Source organism: Capsicum annuum, chromosome 1 (assembly GCF_002878395.1).
Source record: "Capsicum annuum cultivar UCD-10X-F1 chromosome 1, UCD10Xv1.1, whole genome shotgun sequence".
NCBI lineage: Eukaryota > Viridiplantae > Streptophyta > Magnoliopsida > Solanales > Solanaceae > Capsicum > Capsicum annuum.
Window position 1 is genome coordinate 185,229,881 of NC_061111.1, and position 21,410 is coordinate 185,251,290.

Consider the following 21,410-nt stretch of genomic DNA (forward strand, 5'->3'; position numbering starts at 1 on the left):
ACTTTAGAAGTAGATTTCAGAATAACTCTTCTCAATTATTCAGCCTCTTTCGGAGGTGAGTTGTGATACCATCACAATTAAGTGCACGTTTGCATTAATAAGCTTCTCATTCCCCATAGAAATAGAATATAATCGTGCCTTAAGCATATCAAATTCTGATAGCTTGTAACCTCTTTCATGATATTGCTACGTCAGGAGCAAATCGAGGCATACATATGATCTAGAGAATTTTTCTCCAGCATATCTTATGATCATAATACGCGTGCAAAAATATTATCACTTTTGATGATCATTATCATATTGTCCCTCCACGCGTATATTCATGCATTCAATCACTTGCCTTCTTTCAGACATATTATGCATTGCTACCACATACACCTCAAGAATGAAGTAAGTTGTCATATTTTAGAATTATCATATATTGCTACCAATTTATGGAATGAAGCATATTCAATTGGTTGGATTTCATGACTTTTCATCAAATACCCATTATTTAGCCTTAGCAATCATAATATCATCAATATGGTGCATTGAGGTTTAACCTCAACGTCTTATACATATAAAGGCGTCTTAGGCATAAATCGATGGGACTTAAACCCAATATCTTATTTTCATGATGAGTCGGAATTATAACCCAATGTACTATCCTTTTGATGAAATGAAATTTGAATGCACCATCTTACCATTAATCTTATATACCACGTAAGTTCATACCTGAATAGTTATCTAGATGTTCATGATCCACTGCAAACCTTTAATAACTGCATAAAGTTTTAGGCAAACAAAAAATCTTCACAAAAAGTGTTCAAGATACACATGTAAAAGAGAAAGGATGAAGGAACTCCTCCGGATCATTAAAGTGATTAGATCATTGGGTACCCGCAGGCCGTAGCTATTAATTTGCCAATAGAAAATTAAAATAATAAGTTGATTACCATGTTCTACAAGGCTACAACCAAGAAGCTAATTTCCTAATAGGTTAATTAACCTTTTAACTTCAATCAAATATCACCAAACAAACTACTATTTGTGTAGACAGTTTCTAGAAGTCCTATTTCATGCCAAAGGGTATATGGGCTAGACTTGATGAAAACTGAAAAGTGGACCGCTAAGAAATTTCAAAAGACGAGCAGCAAAGCAACATAACTATAAATAGATAAAACCAAAAGAAATAGATACCATCTATAATACAAATATACGTGTGGTAGTAAATACTAACATACCTGATTAATTACCTATATTTTTGGTTACATTGTTTTCCAATTCTCCACAACATGGGTTCATAAGAAGTTCAACTTAACCTTAGTTAGAGACTTCGTGCTGATAACATGTTATAAAGCAAGAAAGAATAAAGAACAAGAGTAGAGAGAACAGAGAGGAATTCTTATTTCTTCTCTTGAGGATGTGAGATTATATGATTGTTAATACAATGAACAAAACCCCTCTATTTATAGGGGAAATTTACTTCTAGTCTGAGTAAAAGACAGCTGTTTCAAATACTAATAGATATCAAAGTAGAACTTGATAGACATTCACTATAATGTAAATAAATTTATTACAGATTCCTTTTTATGTATATTAGTCTTTTTTTCAAAAAAGAAAAAAATTGTAGTTGGATATAGTGACGTGGCAATTTAAATGAGTTGGCACAAATTAATTGGTCGTTTTTTCCACATTGGCAGCGAGTGAGACACACTCGCTAGTACTGGGGTCGAAAGGTGTCAAAGTGACATGCTTTATAGCTACTTGAGATGCCGAAAGTGAACAACATCCACTTGAGGTGCTTAAGTAAAAGTTCGTGTCAAGTTTAGGGGGACACCGATGGGTTTGGCCTAAATTATAAAACTAAAGGAACATTGTGGAAAAAGCCTGAAACAACGCAGAGCAAAGAAAGATAGGGTCAAAACGGGGCAGTAAGGTACATCACAGACATAAAGGTATTGTGGATCACAAACTAGTTATTCAAGAATTTAATACATAGATTGTTATCCGTTGAAGAATGATGTAAGATTGTTATAAGATCCATAATCCTCTAGTAATACTGGAATAATCAAAATTAGAAGGGGAACTTCTTCAAAACAAATTACTACAACTACTATCAACTTACTTAAATCTGTTCATTTAAATTTTATGATGTAACTACAACAACTGTCTAAATCCCAAATAAGTAAGAAGGGATCGGCGGGTATATGACCTCATCGACCATGACCAATGTTTCTAAATGTACAAAAATAAAATCACATAACTCCGCTGTGATTGCATGAATTATCTAATCAGGGTAGTGATACACATCATTGCACCAGAAAGAAGAAGCTGCATTAATCTGGCATGGGCTGAAGACTTTCGGAGGTGGTACCTTACCTTCCAGCTCCATTCCTCTTGCAGCTCTGTAAGGTGCTTTGATCGAAATGACAATCCCAAAATTATAATTCACACTAGCACAAAGGAAACAAGTTTTACGCAATATCTTGAACAAAATTAAAGTACTTACATGTCTTGTCCATGGTGCAGATTTATAATATAAGAAGATTTTCAGCAGCTCTGGTTTAAGTTCTGGGAAATGCCAGAACAAGAATGTTTAATCTTTTGTACAATTCTTGATTAGCAGCACATTCTAAAGAGCAACCATGAAATTATTGACTTGGTTCTGCAGCCCACTTCCTCCTACTTGTAGAGCCTGCATTATCATAATCATGCCACACCAACTCCATCTGGCAAAGAACGGGGAAAAACTCGGTCATATTATCCCTGATACTTGCACAGATATTTTAAGCAAAAACTGAAAATTATGCTGCTGGAAGAGAAAAAGCACAGCAAGAAATCCTTTTTCACTCAGCTACGGCAATACGGCAACATATCACCGAGGATGTCAAGAGCTTTTTATCACAACATGCCAAACAAAGCTCAGTGTAGTACTGGTAAGCCTTGATAGACGAACTTAAAGAATAAGAAGCTATCAGCAAATAAGTTCAATGCAAATTACGGGAAAAGAAGCAATTATGCAGTCTAGTGGCTAGATGAGCTAGGAATAAAGAAGCAACGTAGCACAGACATACATCTCCAATAATGACAGTGTCACCCTCTTTCACGCCAAGCTTGAGTAGAGATTTATTCACACCACATGCTTCCAAAACGTATTGAAATCTTCTGTCTGAATCCATATATCTGCACAGAGAACAAGATTCCTTTTTAATGGAACTCAATGTAATTTTGATAAACCCAAGTTTATCCAACAAACCTAGATCTAAAGCAGGTTCCTTGAAGCAAGGAAATGGACGGGACCGGGCTTCAGGACTTTATCATTTACCAGCGTAAAATCTCTGTACACCTAAATTTAGGATGACATGAGACAGTGAGACCACTGGAGAAAGTCCAACTCAACTTGAAAAATGTCAACTAGTCTCAGCTATGATACAAGATACGCAATTAACTTCAGGGCTAACATGCTACAATCAAAACGTGTTTCCATAGGGATGCTAATCCGAGGGAAACAGGCACTTGACAAAAGGCAATAAATAGAAGGTAAAAGAAGACAGGATCAGAGAACAATGAGATCTATACCTCCAGTTTGTCATTTGGACAAAACGTTCCAGGCCTGATCCTTGAACATACCAAGTTTTGGAAGAACTACCATGGGAGATTTCAAACTCGTTTATGGGTGCATTTCGCTGCTTTTTCACCATGTCAGCAACATAGTTCAAGTTTACTGGATCCGTTCTCACTGTAAAAGAAATTAAAACCAATACAATCAAAGAACTTGACATTATTAACCCCACCCCCCCCCCCCCCCCCCCCCCCCCCAACACACACGCGAAAAAAAAAAAAAAAAACATTCTTTTTAAATTTGACATGTAGTTCAATATTACAAATGAAACTTGATGCTATAAATACACAGTATAAAACCTTGTCATGGAAACCCTAAAAAATTTTAAATTTCTTGATAAGCACTCTAATGTTATTTCCTATAAATTAATTCTATAGGAGTTTACCCAGAGGAAAGGAGGCAGAAAGCAATCTCAGTTCATATGTCACATTCACAAAGAAAGAAGCAAGTCCAAGCAAATTTATCTTAAGCAATTCTCAGTGACTTACACACAGCTTGATCACTTCCTTTACGAGGAAAAGGATAGATGAACAAAGAAGAAAAGAACAAACAATAAGGGCGCAAGTTGCCATAGCACATCCCCCTCCCCCTGCCCATTGCAAAAACTAAATAAAGGAAGAAAAATCATTCAAAATGTAATATATTTAACTCCATCAGTTCTATTTCTTTTAATGATAACCGAGGTTTCTGGGCAAACTTGCGTGCACCTCGACTAATTCCAAGGGTCCTTGCTACAACCCATCAGCACTGGTAATGGGTAACTCTGTCCATCAAGACTGGGATAGATGTGAATAAATCAGCTTGTGTTTTTGTCTCGGCTGGGATTAGAACCTGAGACCTCATAGTTCTCCACCCACTTCATTGACCACTAGGTCAGACCCTTGGGTAATACTAGATCTGTCCTAATATGGTAGTCCAGTTTTTTTTTTTTTTTTGGAGAAGGTAACATTTGTCTATATTGACTAAACCAGTACGTACATAGGTTGTACTGAAACCATATTTACAACATAGGTTGTCCACTTTTTCATTAAACTCAAGTAGTAAGAGAATAGTGTATACATGAATTGTTTATCATTTCTTGAAAAACAAGTATCCCATTTGGACGTTTGCAAGGTAGAAAGAATATAATAGGACAAAGTGTTTAAAAATGTAATTGTGTATTTAAAATGTGCTAATTATAAAATGGGAAACACTTCAGGACAACCCAACAAGGAAAGTAGGACAAAACCCATATTTATTTAGCTAGAACAAGCATTTGTTCAATTTAATTTCACTCGTCAAAACAAATTAACTGAACATCAACGTAGTTTAGCATGATCATGTCCACAGATATCGAAACAAATAATAATACAGACATAAGAAACACTTACCTTCTTCTTTAGCAGCTTCTCTTCCTCTACAAACAAGCTCATAAGCAGCACAAATTACTTCATGTGTACCCTCTCTTTTCACTGCACTCATGCAAAAGGGTTCAATTCCATGAGATCTCAGACTGTCCCTGAATGTCTTCCAATTCTCATATGCGTCTGGAATGTCCATTTTGTTGTAAGCCACTAAATAAGGCTTTTCAGCAAGTTTGGGACTAAACATTTCCAATTCAAGACGAACAGCTTCAAATTCATATTCCGGTTGTGGAGATGAACCATCAACAACATGCACCTTTCTCCAAATAAAATTCCATCAAGTAGTTAAAATATAAGCTCAACCTCATAATAATCAGAAAAAGGGTAAAGAAAAGCTATACACCAATGCAAGATAATTGAGACTTCTAAGTAAACTATGAAATATATGGATGCAGAGAGTACATAGAAACTATTAAAAGATCCTCAAGCAAGTGGGCAGAGGACATAGTACAGTGATTTCATGTTGCGGAATTCAGAAAGGAAAGGGATAGCTAAATATGAACACCACTATTCTTTTTCTCTTTATATGAAAAGGTCAAATACATATGCGGACTCTTAAACTTGTCCAAACATTTCATTTAGACACCTGAACTAAGGTTGTACCTATTGAACTCTTGAACTATACTCAAAACTGTGTTTATTAGACACAAATTGGTGACATGGTGGAGGAAGTGTACCAGACTTACTCCAGCACGTGAAAAGCCCTAAGTTTTCTTTTAAAAATAATTCTCTCCTTTCTCATTCTCTCTCCCTATTACCACCTCCTCCGTCGTCCATCACCACCCTTGCCACCATCCTTGTCACCACCCACTATTCCCCTTCACCTTCTTTATTCGACAGATTTGGCCACTAGTTTTCTCTAAAATCTGGCAAGTTTTTCCAACAGATTCTGGCCTCCTCCACCTATTACTTCCTTCTCCACCATTTTTTCCAATGGATAAAATCACATTTTTTTCCTCCAACATCCAGCAATTCATTTCAACAGATTTCACCATTTTTAGACTACCTTAAGACTATGACGCAATGACCAGAAGTCAATGACATTAGATGGAGAAGACAATGCTTCAATTCTGTCATCCAAATTCACAAGAATCTGTGATATTGGATCCAAATTCATAGAACCCGAAGTGGATTTTCTTGGATCCAATTAAAGCAAGCCTTGTATATTGAGAATTGGGTCAAAAAGGAAGCTTTAGAGAAATCTGATGAAGTGGGAAGGAACAATATTGGACTGATGACTATGAGATTAAGAAAGGGAAAGGGTATTGCAGTTGGCTTTAGCTGCCACTGTTGTCGGTGACGAGAAGATATAATTTTTCTTTCACAAGGAGTTTCTTTTGGACCAGTCAATGTGTTTCTTTTTTTTCAGATTCTGTTTTTTATTTTATTGGTATGTCCATTGGTTTTCTTTTCCAAGTAAGGAGTGAGTACCATTGACGCACTTCACTTAGTTTGGAGCTGCCAATATGTGTTTGCAGGCACATTTTTTGACAACAGAAAGTGTTCAATAAGTATAACCCTTTGTTTAGGTGTCTAATAAAATGAAAGATTCAGAGAGAGAGATTAAAAGCGCTCCCAGTAACGTTTCATCACGAATTAGCTATAATATAGCAAGCAGATTCAAATAACAAAGTGCAAACTATACAGGGATATGATAATTTGCCAAAACGCAAACAGCAGAGGCGGTTCGATTCCCCTTATACGTGATGTGGCGAAAGAGACTGACACAACGAGATATGCCTATGCCTGCATTAAGATTAATCTTTATCTGATTCAACAACTCACTAATAGTTCTATTTATGCAGAAGTGGAAAACATCCAACTTATTTATGAAAAGAACACTTAAGAAAAGCTTGTACCAGGACGGAACATCTTTCTGAGTGCCGAAGAAACTCATGGCCTAAACCAAAACCTCGGTGTGCCCCTTCAAGTAGACCAGGCAGATCAGCAACAACCACAGTAGCATCATAATCAAATGAAACTACGCCTAAATTTGGGAGCAATGTCGTAAAGGGGTAATTCGCAATAGCTGGCTGAGCAGCACTTACAACACTGAGAAATGTACTTTTCCCTGCATTTGGCGCTCCGACTATACCAACATCAGCAACCAACTTAAGCTCCAAGTCTAACCACCTGGTCAATAGGACTGTTATTTGAAAGATACATAAATAAAGGAATATGAAAGAAATCTGACTATGATAGCTTATAGGAATTCAAAATTAAGGATAACAGCTTAATAGACCCCCAAATGAGAGTTTTGATCATTTTCCCTAGCCATGACATTCTAATATCATACTGCCATATAGTTAGATGCTGAATGTACCCAAAAGATGCATCAAAAAATTAGGAAGAGTAAAGAGCAGAAAATATTCATTGGAGATACTCACATCTCTGGTCCTTCTTCTCCATTCTCCGCGATCTTGGGCACCCTATTCAACCCTGTCTTAAAAGAGGCATTCCCTCTCCCACCTTTTCCACCAGGCAACAGCAATGCCTTCTGTCCTGGATGCAACAACTCGAGAAGTACGTTCCCTTGAATTCCACCATCCCCAGACTCCCTAATGACAGTACCTGGTGGCACCTTTACCACTACATCCTCGCCTTTTGCCCCAAATTGCTTCTTTCCATGACCATGCCCTCCTCTCCCAGCTTTAATATGCACACTCTGCCTAAATGGCAACAATGAATTCATCGACCCATCTACCTCCACATACACATTCCCTCCTCTACCTCCATCACCACCAGATGGCCCACCCAAAGGCACAAACTTCTCCCTCCTAAATGCCACCACCCCATTCCCTCCATCCCCCGCTTTTACATATATTTTTGCCCTATCGAAACACCTCATTACTGCTGGAACCCCTTTCTCCTTCTCCTTTATATCACTCCCTTCCCCTTCAAACACATCGCCACCCTCAAATATCCTTTCCATTTCATTCCCCACGTCATCATCTTCATCAAAATCATCCTCAAAGTCATCGTTAACCTCGTACAGCTCGAATTTTCCATCACTTCCAGTACCTTCCATTTCACCATCCACATCATCATCATTTTCATCAAAATCATCATCATCACTAACCTCGTATAACTCGAATTTTCCATAATCAAACCTTAAGTTCTCTACATTCTCATCATCCAACGAGTCGAATTCTCGTTTAATATTCTTCTTAGCTGGGGTTGGAATGATTAACTGAGAGAGGGTTATTTCAGTTGAATCTTGAAGAGACGGAAGAAAAAAGTCGTCTTTAGGGGGTAGACGAGTGTAGGTGGTGGCAGTTTCACCGGCGCCGGTGGTAACAGGCGGTGGTGGCCTAAACTCGCCGGATTTGAGTTGACGGCGACTGGGGTTTTGCTTTTTTCGGTTTGTATTTGTATACACGCGCTTTGGGTTGGTTCTATTGCAACTTGTATTGGGTCGAGCTTGGCAGAGAGGAGAGAAGGTGCTTGATGTAGTTGGGAACAAAGAGAAAGCCATGGAAGGCTATGGTTACAGAGGTCAAGAAAATATCTGTTTGGGCGGGTGTTTTAGAAATCCATCGATTTTCTTCAGATAATTCCTCAAAAGGGTATGACAACTTTTCTATTGTTTAATTTGAGATGTTAAATATTCTAGTATTTTTTTATTTTTTGTAGAAAAATTGAGTGACGAACCCAAGTATGCATTTGAACATGTGATTTCATCTCGTAATTGATATAATGTATTAAATTTGTGAATAATTATAAAAAGATTGAGCGTTACTAAAGGGTAAATTAAGAAATTACATTAAATAGTTCACTCGAGAATCTTGATAACTATGGGGAAAAGTAGGGAAAGAGATTATAAAAATAGAGATTTTATTGAAATTATTAATTCATAATTGTCTATAATTGTTGTAAAGTTGAGCTAATAAAGAAAAACAGAATAAGGGAGGAAAAGTTAGTTGATATTTGTTTTCTGGATTCGTGCACCTCAAGCCTTTGCACCTCATGCGCCAACTACCTTTCTAACTAATCGACTAATTTCTCGATCAATCAATTTAATCAATTACTAGCTACTACTTCATTTGTGATACAAGGGAATATGACTTAGGTACATATCAATACCCCACGATTACAAAAATTCTTGTCCTCAAGGATTAAACTGAGTAAATTTCTGAGTGAACTTCTGGAGATCCATCTCTGAAATGTCCTCAGGAGTAGCATTCAACCATTTGACCAAGACTTCATTAGAAGCTCTTTGCCTTTTCTTGCAAAGCCTCATGTCAATAATAGCCTCAAGGGACAAGAGGATGTGACCTGAATCGATATGGACATAGGGAAGAGTGACAGTAATAACATGAGAACCAACTTTCCTTTTCAACTGGAAATGTGGAAGGTGGGATGAATCTTGTAATCATCAGGTACAGCCAAAGTATAAGTCCAGAAATCTACTCTAGCAAGTACCTGTAAGAGACCAAAGAACTTAGCAGATAACTTTTAAAAAGAATGGTTTTTCAAGGACATTTATCTATATGGTTGCAACTTGATAAAGACCAAATGACCAACTGCATAAGACTTTCCAGTTCTGTGCTTAATCAGCCTGCATTTTCATTTTATTTTGAGCTTAATTCAAATAAAACTTCAAACACCTGATAGTAGCCCTCTTAGCCTACAAGCTCCTATCCAACATTTCTAGTTAAGAGTCAAAAGTGAGATAAGGTAATAATAGGGTAGTTGACCATGGACTGCCTTATGAGAATTCATGTCAATAGATGAGTGCTAAGAAGTGTTGTACCACCACTCAACAAGTGATAACCATTGACCACAATCCTTAGGGTTGTCAAAGGTCATAGCTCAAATAAAATTCCACACTTGTTAACAACTTTGGTTTGTCCGTCTGTTTAGGGGTTGTATGCAGTAGGAGTAAAAAAATAAAATTTCTGTAGCTTGAACATTTCTTTCAAAAAATTGTTGATGGAGACGATATCTCTATTAGAAACAATAGACTTAGTCATCCCATGTAACTTAAAAACATTATGCATGAACACTTAGCTACCTCCAGAGCAGTGTAGAGGTGAGTTGTATTGCTAAGCCTATCAACTGCCACATATATAACCTCCTTACCATGAGCTTAGAAAGACCCTCAATAAAGTTGATAGAGATGTCTTTTTGGACCTTCTCAAGGATTTCAAGGGGTTTTAACAATCCCGGATAAGTTATATTTTCACATTTACATCTCTAGTAGGTGTTATCTCTTTGACAAAAGAATAGATTTCTTGTATCATCTTTTTCTAATAAAATACTTGCCTCAGTCTATGTAAATTCACATTAATACCAGAGTGACTTCCCAAAAGCTTTCATGTAATAAAGTTATCAATTTCTTTCTTAAAATGGTATCAAATCCCACCATCATATATATTTTTGATGCTCAATATACCAGACTAAAATGATAGTAAATTTAGGCTTATGGATGACTGGATGTCTTGTATAAGCTTCTGTAAGTGCGGATAAGTGGTCCATGAAGTCTTAACATTTTCTAGGAGGGTAGATTGCACCCCAGAAATGCTATACAGTTGCACCAACTCCCTCTTCCTAGAAAGGGCATCAACATCTATGTTTTCTTTTTCCTTCTTGTACAAGATTAATCATAGCCAAGTAGCGTGACCAACTACTTCTGTTGACTAGGTTTAGTAATCCTTTACTTTGGTAAGTAATTTAGGCTATGATTATCTATTTGGATGCTAAAGTAACTCCCTAACAAGTAAGGCCTCTGCCTTTGTACAATATTAACCAGACCTAGTAGCTCTCTCATACACAGAAAAAGCTTTACTCTGGGTAGATAATACTTTGTTGAAGAAGACTATAGATTTGTTGTTTAGAGGCAGAAAAACACCTATTCCATCCCCTTCTACATCAGTCTCTACTGTGAATTCCATTGGAAAATCAAGAAGGTCTAGTACTGATGTAGTGGTTAAAGCCAATTTCAACTTTTCATAGGTTGCAGTGACCTCTTTAACCTAGTAAAACCTCCATTTTTCTGCATATCATGTAGAGGTCGAGTAATGACAAATATAGAAAAACTCTCAACCCCTTGAGGCTCTTAGGTTAAGATCAATCTAGAACAACTTCTACTTTAAGTTTGTCCTTAGCAACACCATTTGTAGAAATTACATAGACTAGGTAGTCTATCTTTGTCACTCCCAAACTATATTTATTTTTCTTCACACACAGAATATTGGTCTTCAAGATGTTAAATGTCATCTCAAGGTGGATAAAGTGATCAAAACTAGCAAGAACTATAAATAAATATGTCATCAAAGAACACTAAAATGATTTTTGTGAGATAAGTATGGAAAATCTTGTTCATGAGACTTTGAGATGTGGAAGGGCTATTAGTTAAGCCAAAAGGCATAAACTAGAATACATAGTGTCCATGATGTTCTCTAAAATTAATCTTAGGGATGTTAGGCTCAAACATACTGGTCTGATGATAACCAGACGTAAGTTCTGACATAGAGAAGTATTTTGCACCATGTAGTTCATCTAAGAGATCCTCAATAACAGGTACTGAAAATTTGCCTTTCATTATTCAATTACTCAACTCCCCAAAGACCACACAAAACCTCCAAGACCTATCCTTCTTCTTGACCATTATAATATGGAAAAGTAGGGGTTAGTACTATCCCTAGTAACCACACTAGTCAGCATCTCATCTATCATTTTATCTGTCTCCCTTTTTTGAACTATAAAATACCTTTAGATCCTAATGTTGATGGTGGAAGTGACTTCATGAAGGATGATCTTATGATCATAACCTCTAGAAGGGGGAGTTTTATAGGACTTCAAATAAGCCTGAATACTTACCCAACAATTTTTGTAATTCTTGTGCCTTTGTTCCCTCTTCTACTTCTCCTTCTAGAAAGCATAGACTAACTTTCATGGTCTATCCTTCTTGAATAATCAATCCTATTGACATCATGCAAAGTTCAACAGGTTTAGCTAGTAACTTATCCATTCTTCCAGAGGCAATCAACTTTACAGTAGGAGATTGTACACGTTTGAGAGATATCTTCTTACACTTGATACTAAAGTCCATCTACAACTTTCTAAAGTTCCACATTATATCACCTAGTATTATCAACCATTAAGTACCTAATACCATCTTACAACCACCAATAGGCAAGAACAATATGTTAGAGTTAAAAGTTACCCCTTGCATCTTCGATATCGATTTCTTAAAGATACAGTGAATTTGAACCTTATTCCCATCATCCATCGAGATAATAAAAGGGGATCTAGTAGTTAACACATAACCTAGCCTCCATCAGTATTAAGATTTAGGTAGTTATAAGTTATCTCAGTATTAATAATAGCCTGAACTACTTTGCCCTTTTTTGAGATTGTAACTCTCATAGTTCTGAAATCTTAAACCCCACACAATACATGCATTGACACTCTAGGCAAGATAAATCCTTCTTCATCTGTTTCTAATCTTTGAAATGATAGACAAGACTCGGTAGGATCAAACCTTTCAATCTCAGTTGCGCTACTTTCAGTGGTTTCTGAAGCTCTTCCACTTCTAGATAGAACAATTATCTCTTTCTCTTCCATACATGCCCATAACTGTACTTTTCATCATAATTAAACCATAACTTTTTACTTTTCCTTTCCTTCATTTGATCTGTATTTAGTAATATATGAGGTCTATAGTTTGGTTTAGAATTTCCCATGGATACATTAGACTATTTTGGAGGTCCAATGGTTTTGATAAATGTAGTAGTTGGTAGTGTAGAATTGGGAAATCTTTGAACATTTCTACGAGTAGCTAGTATAGGACCATTAGAAAAAACCTACTTCTGCACAACTAAGGTTTGATTCTATATTTTAGCAAAGATAATATCCTTAGTTAGGGTTCTAATATTCAATATTTAATTGGCAACATAATCTCAGGTTTCAAATCCCTGATGAAACAACTAATCACATATTTTGTGAGAAGCTCTATTTTAGTAAGTAGTTCATCAAAAGATCCACATATTATCGAACAGAGCCTATCTGTCTTAGATTCTTGAAATCTCCCATTAGATCATCAAACATCACATACCCAAACCTAGTATATAAACAACCCATATATTCACTTTATCTAGGTCATCTCTTACAAGTGAATGCTTCATAAAGAACAGGTGCCACTATAAAGCTTTACACTTATTTCTTAAGAAGTCAGCTTTACCCTAAAACTTTCAGGTGTCTCATCCACATTAAGGAATTGATTAAATTTGTATAGGCTATCCTTAGGCCCTCCACCATCGAATCTTAAAAGCTTTACTTGATATCCATGAGTAAGCAATTGATAGTCATTAATTCTGATAGAGGCATACCTTGGAGCCTTATTCCCAACTATTACACCCGTTGCTTTTCCTTTACCTTTATCGACTGTATGACCTATTATCATTCTTTTGAGTTTGTCCATGGCTCGTCCAACTTTATTATTCATTACTTGTCATAAATTTACAACCAAACTCATTATCTTGTCCATGGAACCTTTGAGATTATCGACTTCCTTATGCAATTCCTGCATTCTCGTGTTGTGGTCTCTCATTTTGATGGTCTAAGGGAAGTGTTGATCTGATACCAAAGATATGATCTACTAAATTTAGAAATAACTATGGGAAGATTGAGTGTTCCTAAAGAGTAAATTGAGGAATTATCCTTGAACAGTTCAATCATGAAGTTTGATAGCTACGGAAAAATTAGGGTAAGAGATTAAAGAAAGAGATATTTTATTAAAATTGCTAATCCATAACTGTCTCTTGCTGCAAAGTTCAACTAATAAAGGAAAATAGAGAACAAAATAAGGAAGAAAAAGTTACTTGATAATTGTTTTCTGAATTCGTGCACCTCATGCGCCAGATAGCTTTCTAACCAACTGACTAATTTCTTGCTCAATAACCTAATCAATTACCAGCTACTACTTTATTCGTAATACAAGAAAATATGAATATAAAAGGAAACTTGAATTAAGGTACATAGCAGTAATTTAAAATCATGAGATCAAATTAAATCTTAAATTTTTCGAAAAGCTTGATTTGAGAATTTCATATAATGATTTAAAATTTTTAGATATAAAAATAGGCCCACAAGTTTATATTTTATAAAGAAAATTATCATTTTATCTACCAATTATCTATTTCATATGTAAATAAAATTTATAGTTGATAGTATTACTCTTACAGACTTACCAACCTTTATATCATTTATATCAAAAATAGCCTTTTTGCTAGAGTACCAAAAGAGTGATAAAATATTCATAAAATATGAATATGATGGTATAGATACTAATGGTATTGACCAAAAAATGGCTCAAAGTAATAATGTTGGTTCATCTTCTCGGTCATCTGATTGACAAATGCATGTTTAACTTGAGAAAATTATCTATACTATGTGGGAGAATTATATTAAAGAGTAGTGCACTACAATTAATGTTCAGTTATACTTTTCATTGATCAATAAATATTATATTTTTCTAAGACAACTTTGTGATAGTGCATTATACTTTTGTTATGAAATGTTGCTTATTTAGTGAGATTGTATAAAGAATTGAGGTAATTTTGATAGTTTTCATAATTTTTGGAGTTATTATATTTATGAAAATTATATAGTACAAAAAGTTCAATTTTCAAACAAAACTTCAACTTCATCTCAAATGTTTTCATATCATAATTTCATCTCACATGACCAAATCAGCTCTTAGTAAGTTTTTCTCCTTTCATATATTTATATTTGTGTTTGTTATTACTAGTTTTGGGTACATGTGTTACACGTATCTTCCAAAATGAATTAATATTAATTTTTAATAATATAGATAATATTAAAACATATAAGTAATGAGAAGCTAAAAGTTTGAAAGGAAAGTACAATAGTGTGTAGCCATACACAAGCAAGTGAATCTATATAACCTTTTTCATACGTAGTTTTAATAAACTAAAAGTTCACTACGACACCTTTCTTATTTTGTGCTATTTCAACACCACATAGTTTAGATGTAAATATGAGTACTGTTTGTTATTTTTGTAAATTCTTAACTCTTAAAGTTTGCATTTTATTTTTAAGAAACTATAGTTTCATTTTTATGGTCGTACACATACATATCAAGAATATGTTGACAAATAAAAGCTGTATTTTATAAAATTTGTCCAAAAATAAGTCTACTTTTAGAGGGCTAATATATCATTGCAAATTTCATGGTGTGTACTTGTGAAAAGGTAATAGTAATTTGTCATAGAGATAGTTAATAATTTATCAACTCGATTTATAAAATCTTAAAGGGCACGTATAAGTCTTTTTGTTTGATGTAAGATTATGAATACTTTTATCTATGAATTTGACAGAAGAATATTAGTTGAATTTTAAAATATAATCATATTACAAAATATAATAAAATCGATGTCTACTCACTTACAAGAGACTTGATATAAAACGTTTAGATATATAATAGTTCTTGTAAAATGTGTTGGTGTGAACATCCAAAAGAGTATCCAAACAATATTTCAAGGGACTAATAATGTAATATTGTGCATAAAGTCTATAATTTTTATATATACTTCTCAAAATTTTACACATATCACATATTTAGACAAATCATATTATAGCTCTATCTTTTATAAAAATAAATTTTTTAAAAAGAATTGTAAACATCATATCAATTACATACCTATTGATGTGATTGAGAAATGAAAATTTCACTATTGAAAATTAAATATGAAACAAAAATAAAGAAATAAGAATTAGTCAGTACACACAACCCAAGAAAATATCGTATTAAAGCAAAGCAATTACAAAAAAAAAAAATTAACTACCAAAAAAAGAGGGCAAGAGGTAAAGATGACAATTATCCACGTGAATATAATATGAAAAGAAATTTTCTATCCATATTCATAAAATATGAAAGCTGAAGGATCAGTGAGTTTTTAAATTTTTATTGCATCATTGAATTGAATTATAGGATTAGAAAATTGAAAGTTAATAACTGATCTATACGATTTTGAAAACATAGAGCTATAAGGGCAATTTTAAAAATTTTGAGTCGTAAGGGTGTTCGAACATGGAATTAAATTAATAACTAAGCAAGCTTGTAATGATAACATAGCTAAAGAATTAGCAGACTATTTGACTTCAAATTCTGCATTATGTAATTAAAATTTTAGTATTTAATTAGATATTTAATTTAATTTTGATAAAGTTGAGGGAAAAAATAGCAGTCCAATTTTGAAGATATGAGTTTCCCACTTTTAGAACAATATGATTGTTTACTCTCAAAATTGGTGTAGTCGAATTTTATAAGGTCAAAAACACGTCTTGATTAGTCCATCTACCAGTGATTTAAATATAGATTAAGTTATATCCTAAGTAAATAAGCTAAAAAAGAATAGATACTATAAATCTCAATATGATAGATAGTGAGATGAATAATTATGTTAAATAAAGAGTAAGAATAAGAATTCAAATATTTTGATGCACTAATGGGCGTCTTCAAGAGATAAGCCTCAGCTCTGAAGATATCTTTCATACAAATTTTTTAGAGCAAAAATAAATAAAGAAAAATCAAGAAAAACTTGATGCTCAAGAAAAAAGTATTGCTAGAATCTAGAATAATATTATAAATTAAATTACTAGAATAAAATATTTATAAGTTACAAAAATGAGGCACTACTAGAAATATTTCAATTGAGCTCGAAGTACTAAGATCAATGAAAGGGGTGGCATAGTAATGTCGTTAGTTGTGCCAGCTAATATTTTATAGTGTTCAAGATTGTACGGGTTAATATGCACCAGAGTCTTATAACACCTTTTGCCCCTTGTCTCTTTGTCCATGTAATCAACATCCGAACTCTCATTTGCCTTTCAGTTTTCTTTTCTTGAGAATACCTTCTTAGAAAATTAACTTTTTCGATCTTTTTTGTTCTCTCCCTTAAGTTCCACATTTCTCAATAGATTTTACCCTATAAATATAGTCCATCTGTCTTTCAACTATGATGCCAAATATGGTTGAGAGATGGAAAGAGAAGAAAATTTTAAGATATCATGTTGTCTATCTTTTTGAGAACAATGACAGACATAGTTATTGCTTTTTTCAACCTTCTTGCTATGTGTATAGTTTATTTGTGGCATTTATCCTAAGGCAGTTTCTAGACCCGTCTTATGTAAATTTGGCATACGTAGTCGTCTAGCTTCTTCATGCCATCTCTACATATTCTCTTGGAACTACTATCTCCATGCAGCTTTGTGGATTCTTGATCTTCCTTTTCCTCTTTCTACTAGTATCACATCTTCATCATCTTTAAGATTCACCAAAGTTTCTTCTTTTTGAGGTAAGTCAAAGAAAAATAAAAAATAGAAGAGGAGACATTGCTTCCCTCGAACCTTTGATAACATTTTCTCTGGAACCTTCCATTTCAATAACGACTTCACAATTTTTGCAGTGCAACACTTCCCAGACATACAATAGGGCCATATAAGAGTTTGCTTTTCCTTAGAAAGATGACATTCCCAGGTTAAGTAAGGCAATAATTGATCCGAAGGAAAGTTTCGAGTGTTGGCTTATATGGGCTCAGAAAGCATCATTTTCTCTAAACCTGGTTATTAGTTTGTTCACACCTACCCAATTACTATGGGCTTCAAAAAACCAATTGATGAATTTATTAACCTTAGAATTATGCTTGAGTGAAACTCAATCTCAGGGTCTTGATAATTGTAGCATGCCTTTAATTTCTAGTTTAAGAGATTAGGCTATCTTTTACCCTGAATCAATTTCTACGTCTATTCTCTCCAAGGATCGTTTGGGGAGGAATGGTGAAACTGGTGAATTAGACACAATTCTATCATAAAACATATACGATGCCCATAATTAGGGCTTGACAGAAAGATTTGTTACCAAAAATCTCTCCAACTCAACCGGGGAAGATATGTTCTAAAGCTATGGAACATATCTTGTCAGTATTCTTTCCCTCATTTGTTTATGTCTCTTCCAACTTCCTCTTGGTCTCTTACTATTGTCTCATTCTAAAGTGTATTTCTTACATCTAAAGGGTATCCAAACTTAAGCATCTTTGTTTTCGAATAGATCAGGGAAATTCGGGAATACGATTGTAAGATCTTAGATAAGATCTTAGACTCTATTGTGTCTAATGATTGGACATGGAGTTAAATAGCTAGAAATCATGAATGGATAGTTAAAAATCATATTATGTCATTATCCTTTTATTCATTCTACCAAACTTCTTTTGTATGCCTAACTCCACATTTTCTTATCGTGTACAGACCTTGTGAGGGATTGCGTTCTGTCTCTTATGTCAATCATTGCTAAACTTGTTGAGATTCATCAATGGCTTAATCATGGCTTTTGTGGTCAATCATTTACTCTACCTATCGTCGGAGCTAGGCTGATACCAAGAGCCAAGTCCTGGTCTTTTAAGAAGAGAAAAGGTGATCTAGACCTTTCTACAGATAGAATGATCAATCCAACTTCAGGAGTGCGTAAAGTTATCATGTTGTCAGGTGACTCCAATAATGTATTTAGAGAACACCCCTGAGCCAACTCATTCACCTAAATGCCCTTTTATGCCAAGTAGAGAGAGCTCATACATTGCCATCGGCCTCAAACCATCTTGTTATCCTTTTCTTTATGAAGATACATATCATACACGACACTTTAAAAGTACTCAAATTTTATAGAATATGACAGAGAAAAGGCATTTGCCCTTTCAAGAAGAACTTGTGCTCAAAGAAGAAAGCTGTAACACCCCTAGTTTTTGGACTCTGAAATTTTTGAGTGTGGACAATATTGTTATAGCTATGACTCAAGTGACGAGTCATTATCATTCGTCATGAGTCGTGAGGTGAGAATATTTATCTCAACAGTGAGGTTTCCCAAGTTTACTACCCTGGTCATGAGTCGACGCCATGAGTCATGACATCGAATAATGAGTCATAGTGAGTAACTCGTTGTCATAAAAGTGGAGGGCCAGGATTGTTACCCTTAGGAAACGGGTTCGGGAAATGACTCATGGTCAGTCATCACGAGTCGTTACCTAACCCATGACAACTAGAGTCAATTTTTCCTGCACATTTTTAATTGGGGGCTCTTTGGTTTTTTTCTTCCTTCACACTTATTTTCCACGATCTAAAAACACTAGGGGACCCTATTATCATCAATTACATCAATTAAAACCTAATCTCTCTATCTTAAACTCCTCAAATCAAGAAAAAACTAGGGTTCATAAGGAATTCATCCTCTAAGCTGTGAACTTTGGATTTTCTTCCAAATTCTTGGTGTTTCAGGCATGTCTCTCACCCCTACTTGAATTTTATACTATGTCATGTGTTTTAATCATTGTTCATGTGATTTTATTATTGGTTTCGAAATTTGTTTGAGGGTTTTTGATGATTATCACTTGAATTATATTTCTCATGGATTAAATGTCTTATGTATACTTAAATTGATGATTTTTGGGACTGAATATGTGCATTATTATAGAATTTGGAATGAGGAATATGAGTTTTCCTAAATTGATGGTTTTAGCTTGGTAATGACATTAACTTCAACCCACCTGCATGATTTTGGTTTTCAAATGTAGAATTTATATGATTTAACTCACTTTTGAAACTATTGGATTACATTAATGGATACAAACAGATTTGAAAAGCCTTGGTGGCCATGGTTTTGGATTTTTAAAGGAACTTGAGAGTCAATTGTTTACTTGGGATGGATTGGCATGATTATATAAGCTTGTAAGCATAATTGGTATGATGATACCAAGTGGTATATGCCTTAAAAATAAGACTCTTTGGTTTATGGTTGGGGTTATGTGCAAAATAGTTTTAATTTGGGGTTAAAGGAGGTTGTGTAGAGCATGGTGAAAGTGGAGGTCTCAGAAGAAAAATACTGGAAACCACGTTTGTCGGCGTGGGGGTCTATATAACTGTGTGCTTGGTTCATACATTATATCTTTAGAATGACTGGAGCCTTAGTGTCTCTGACTCTCTTTTGAGTTTTCTCAGTTCGTGTAGCTAACACACGCTGGGGCCCTTTCAACAAGAGGAGTTGAACCCATATAGCCCATGGGTGTCTTTAGGACTGATCAAGCTATACAGTTCAAGTTAAATCTTTAAACTCTCATGTTCATGACCCTTTATCCCATACCGACATCATATATATATATATATATATATATATATATAATAGGATATGTGCATGTGATTTTGAATGATTTTGGACATGGAATTTTTATCACTTTTCCTGAGTTACATGTCAGTACTTATCCTACTGAACATTCCTAGACGCTACATTATTTCATGATGTAGGGTCTTAGGGTTTTCTATTACCCTTGTGTAGCGTTAGTTAGTATGGTTCGTTGGTTGAGTTTCTGTGAAGTGGTGAGCCTCCATCTTTTGGATAGCCCTGCCATTTCATTAGGTTTCTTTTTAGATTTTTGAAATTGTGACTTTTCTTTGTCATGGTCGGGGGCATGTCCCGACCTAGTTTGGTATTCTAGTTAGAGGCTTTTGTGGACAAGTCTGAGTTGGATGGTTGTTTGATTTATAGAGTTTACATATGATTATTTATCTTTCTTGTTACTATTTTGGGATGTCTACTGCTGTTTATATTTATTATTCTTTGTAGGACTGGTTAAGGGGGTAGTCTCTGACCCATGGTGGGATTGAGATACCCATCATGACTAAGCCCTAGTTTGGGTTGTGACAAGCTTGGTATCAGAGTGTGGTTCAGAGCAGTTAGGTGTTCATAAAGTCGTGTCAAGTAAAGTCCGTTTTATGTGTGTGTAGCAGGCCAAACTTATAAGCGGAAGACATTGAGGCATTTAGGAATGTTTTTCTTTCTTGTGTTTTATTTTGGGCTATAGAGTCTAGTGTTATGAAACTTCTCTAACTCCTGGCTTAATTACATTTAAAATAATGCCTCCCCAAAGATCTAATAGAAAAATCTGTTGGACCCTTTGTGTTACCTGAGGAAAATGTGGAGGCGATTCGCTATGTTCATGAAGTACAAACCTGGTCTAGGGTCCCTACTCCTGATTTTACTACTCCACGTGAGGTCCCACCGATCCCTACTAGTCTTTCTCGAGCATCCCGGATTGGAGACACTTATGATCAGCTGCCTCAAGGAGATATTTTTAATACAGAGTTCCATCAGTCTATTCATATGGTTACTTATCTAGTGGCCTCTCAGTCAGATCATGTTAGTTATATTGCTCATCTATCTGAGATCACCCAGGTTAGCCAGTTTGTGAGATTAAATACCCTAACCTTTATAGGATCTAAGGCCAAGGAGTATCCTCAGGGGTTTATGGATGAGATAGAGAATATTTTTAGGATCATGCATGATACTGACTCTGAAGGTGTAGAGTTTCTTACGTCTTAGTTGAAAGATGTAG

At 34.9% G+C, this 21,410-nt stretch overlaps 1 protein-coding gene across 3 annotated transcripts; it reads right to left on the reverse strand.

Annotated features, from left to right (window-relative positions):
* Positions 1–1,985: 1,985 nt before the first annotated feature.
* Positions 1,986–14,180, reverse strand: LOC107842643 (GTP-binding protein OBGC, chloroplastic). Of its 3 annotated transcripts, XM_016686598.2 has the most exons (8): positions 13,833–14,180; positions 7,395–9,429; positions 6,867–7,140; positions 4,975–5,263; positions 3,562–3,721; positions 3,057–3,165; positions 2,492–2,711; positions 1,986–2,397 (listed from the first exon to the last, which is right to left on the reverse strand). In XM_016686598.2, exons 2-7 carry the CDS (start codon positions 8,480–8,482, stop codon positions 2,634–2,636), a joined length of 1,998 nt encoding a protein of 665 aa, XP_016542084.1. In that variant the 5' UTR covers positions 8,483–9,429; positions 13,833–14,180; the 3' UTR covers positions 1,986–2,397; positions 2,492–2,633. The 3 variants fall into 3 exon arrangements, with proteins under 3 accessions (XP_016542084.1, XP_016542089.1, XP_016542095.1); XM_016686603.2 differs by lacking the exon at positions 13,833–14,180 and having other exon boundaries at positions 1,986–2,387; positions 7,395–8,671; XM_016686609.2 differs by lacking the exons at positions 1,986–2,397; positions 13,833–14,180 and adding an exon at positions 3,239–3,328 and having other exon boundaries at positions 2,694–2,711; positions 7,395–8,635.
* Positions 14,181–21,410: the final 7,230 nt, after the last annotated feature.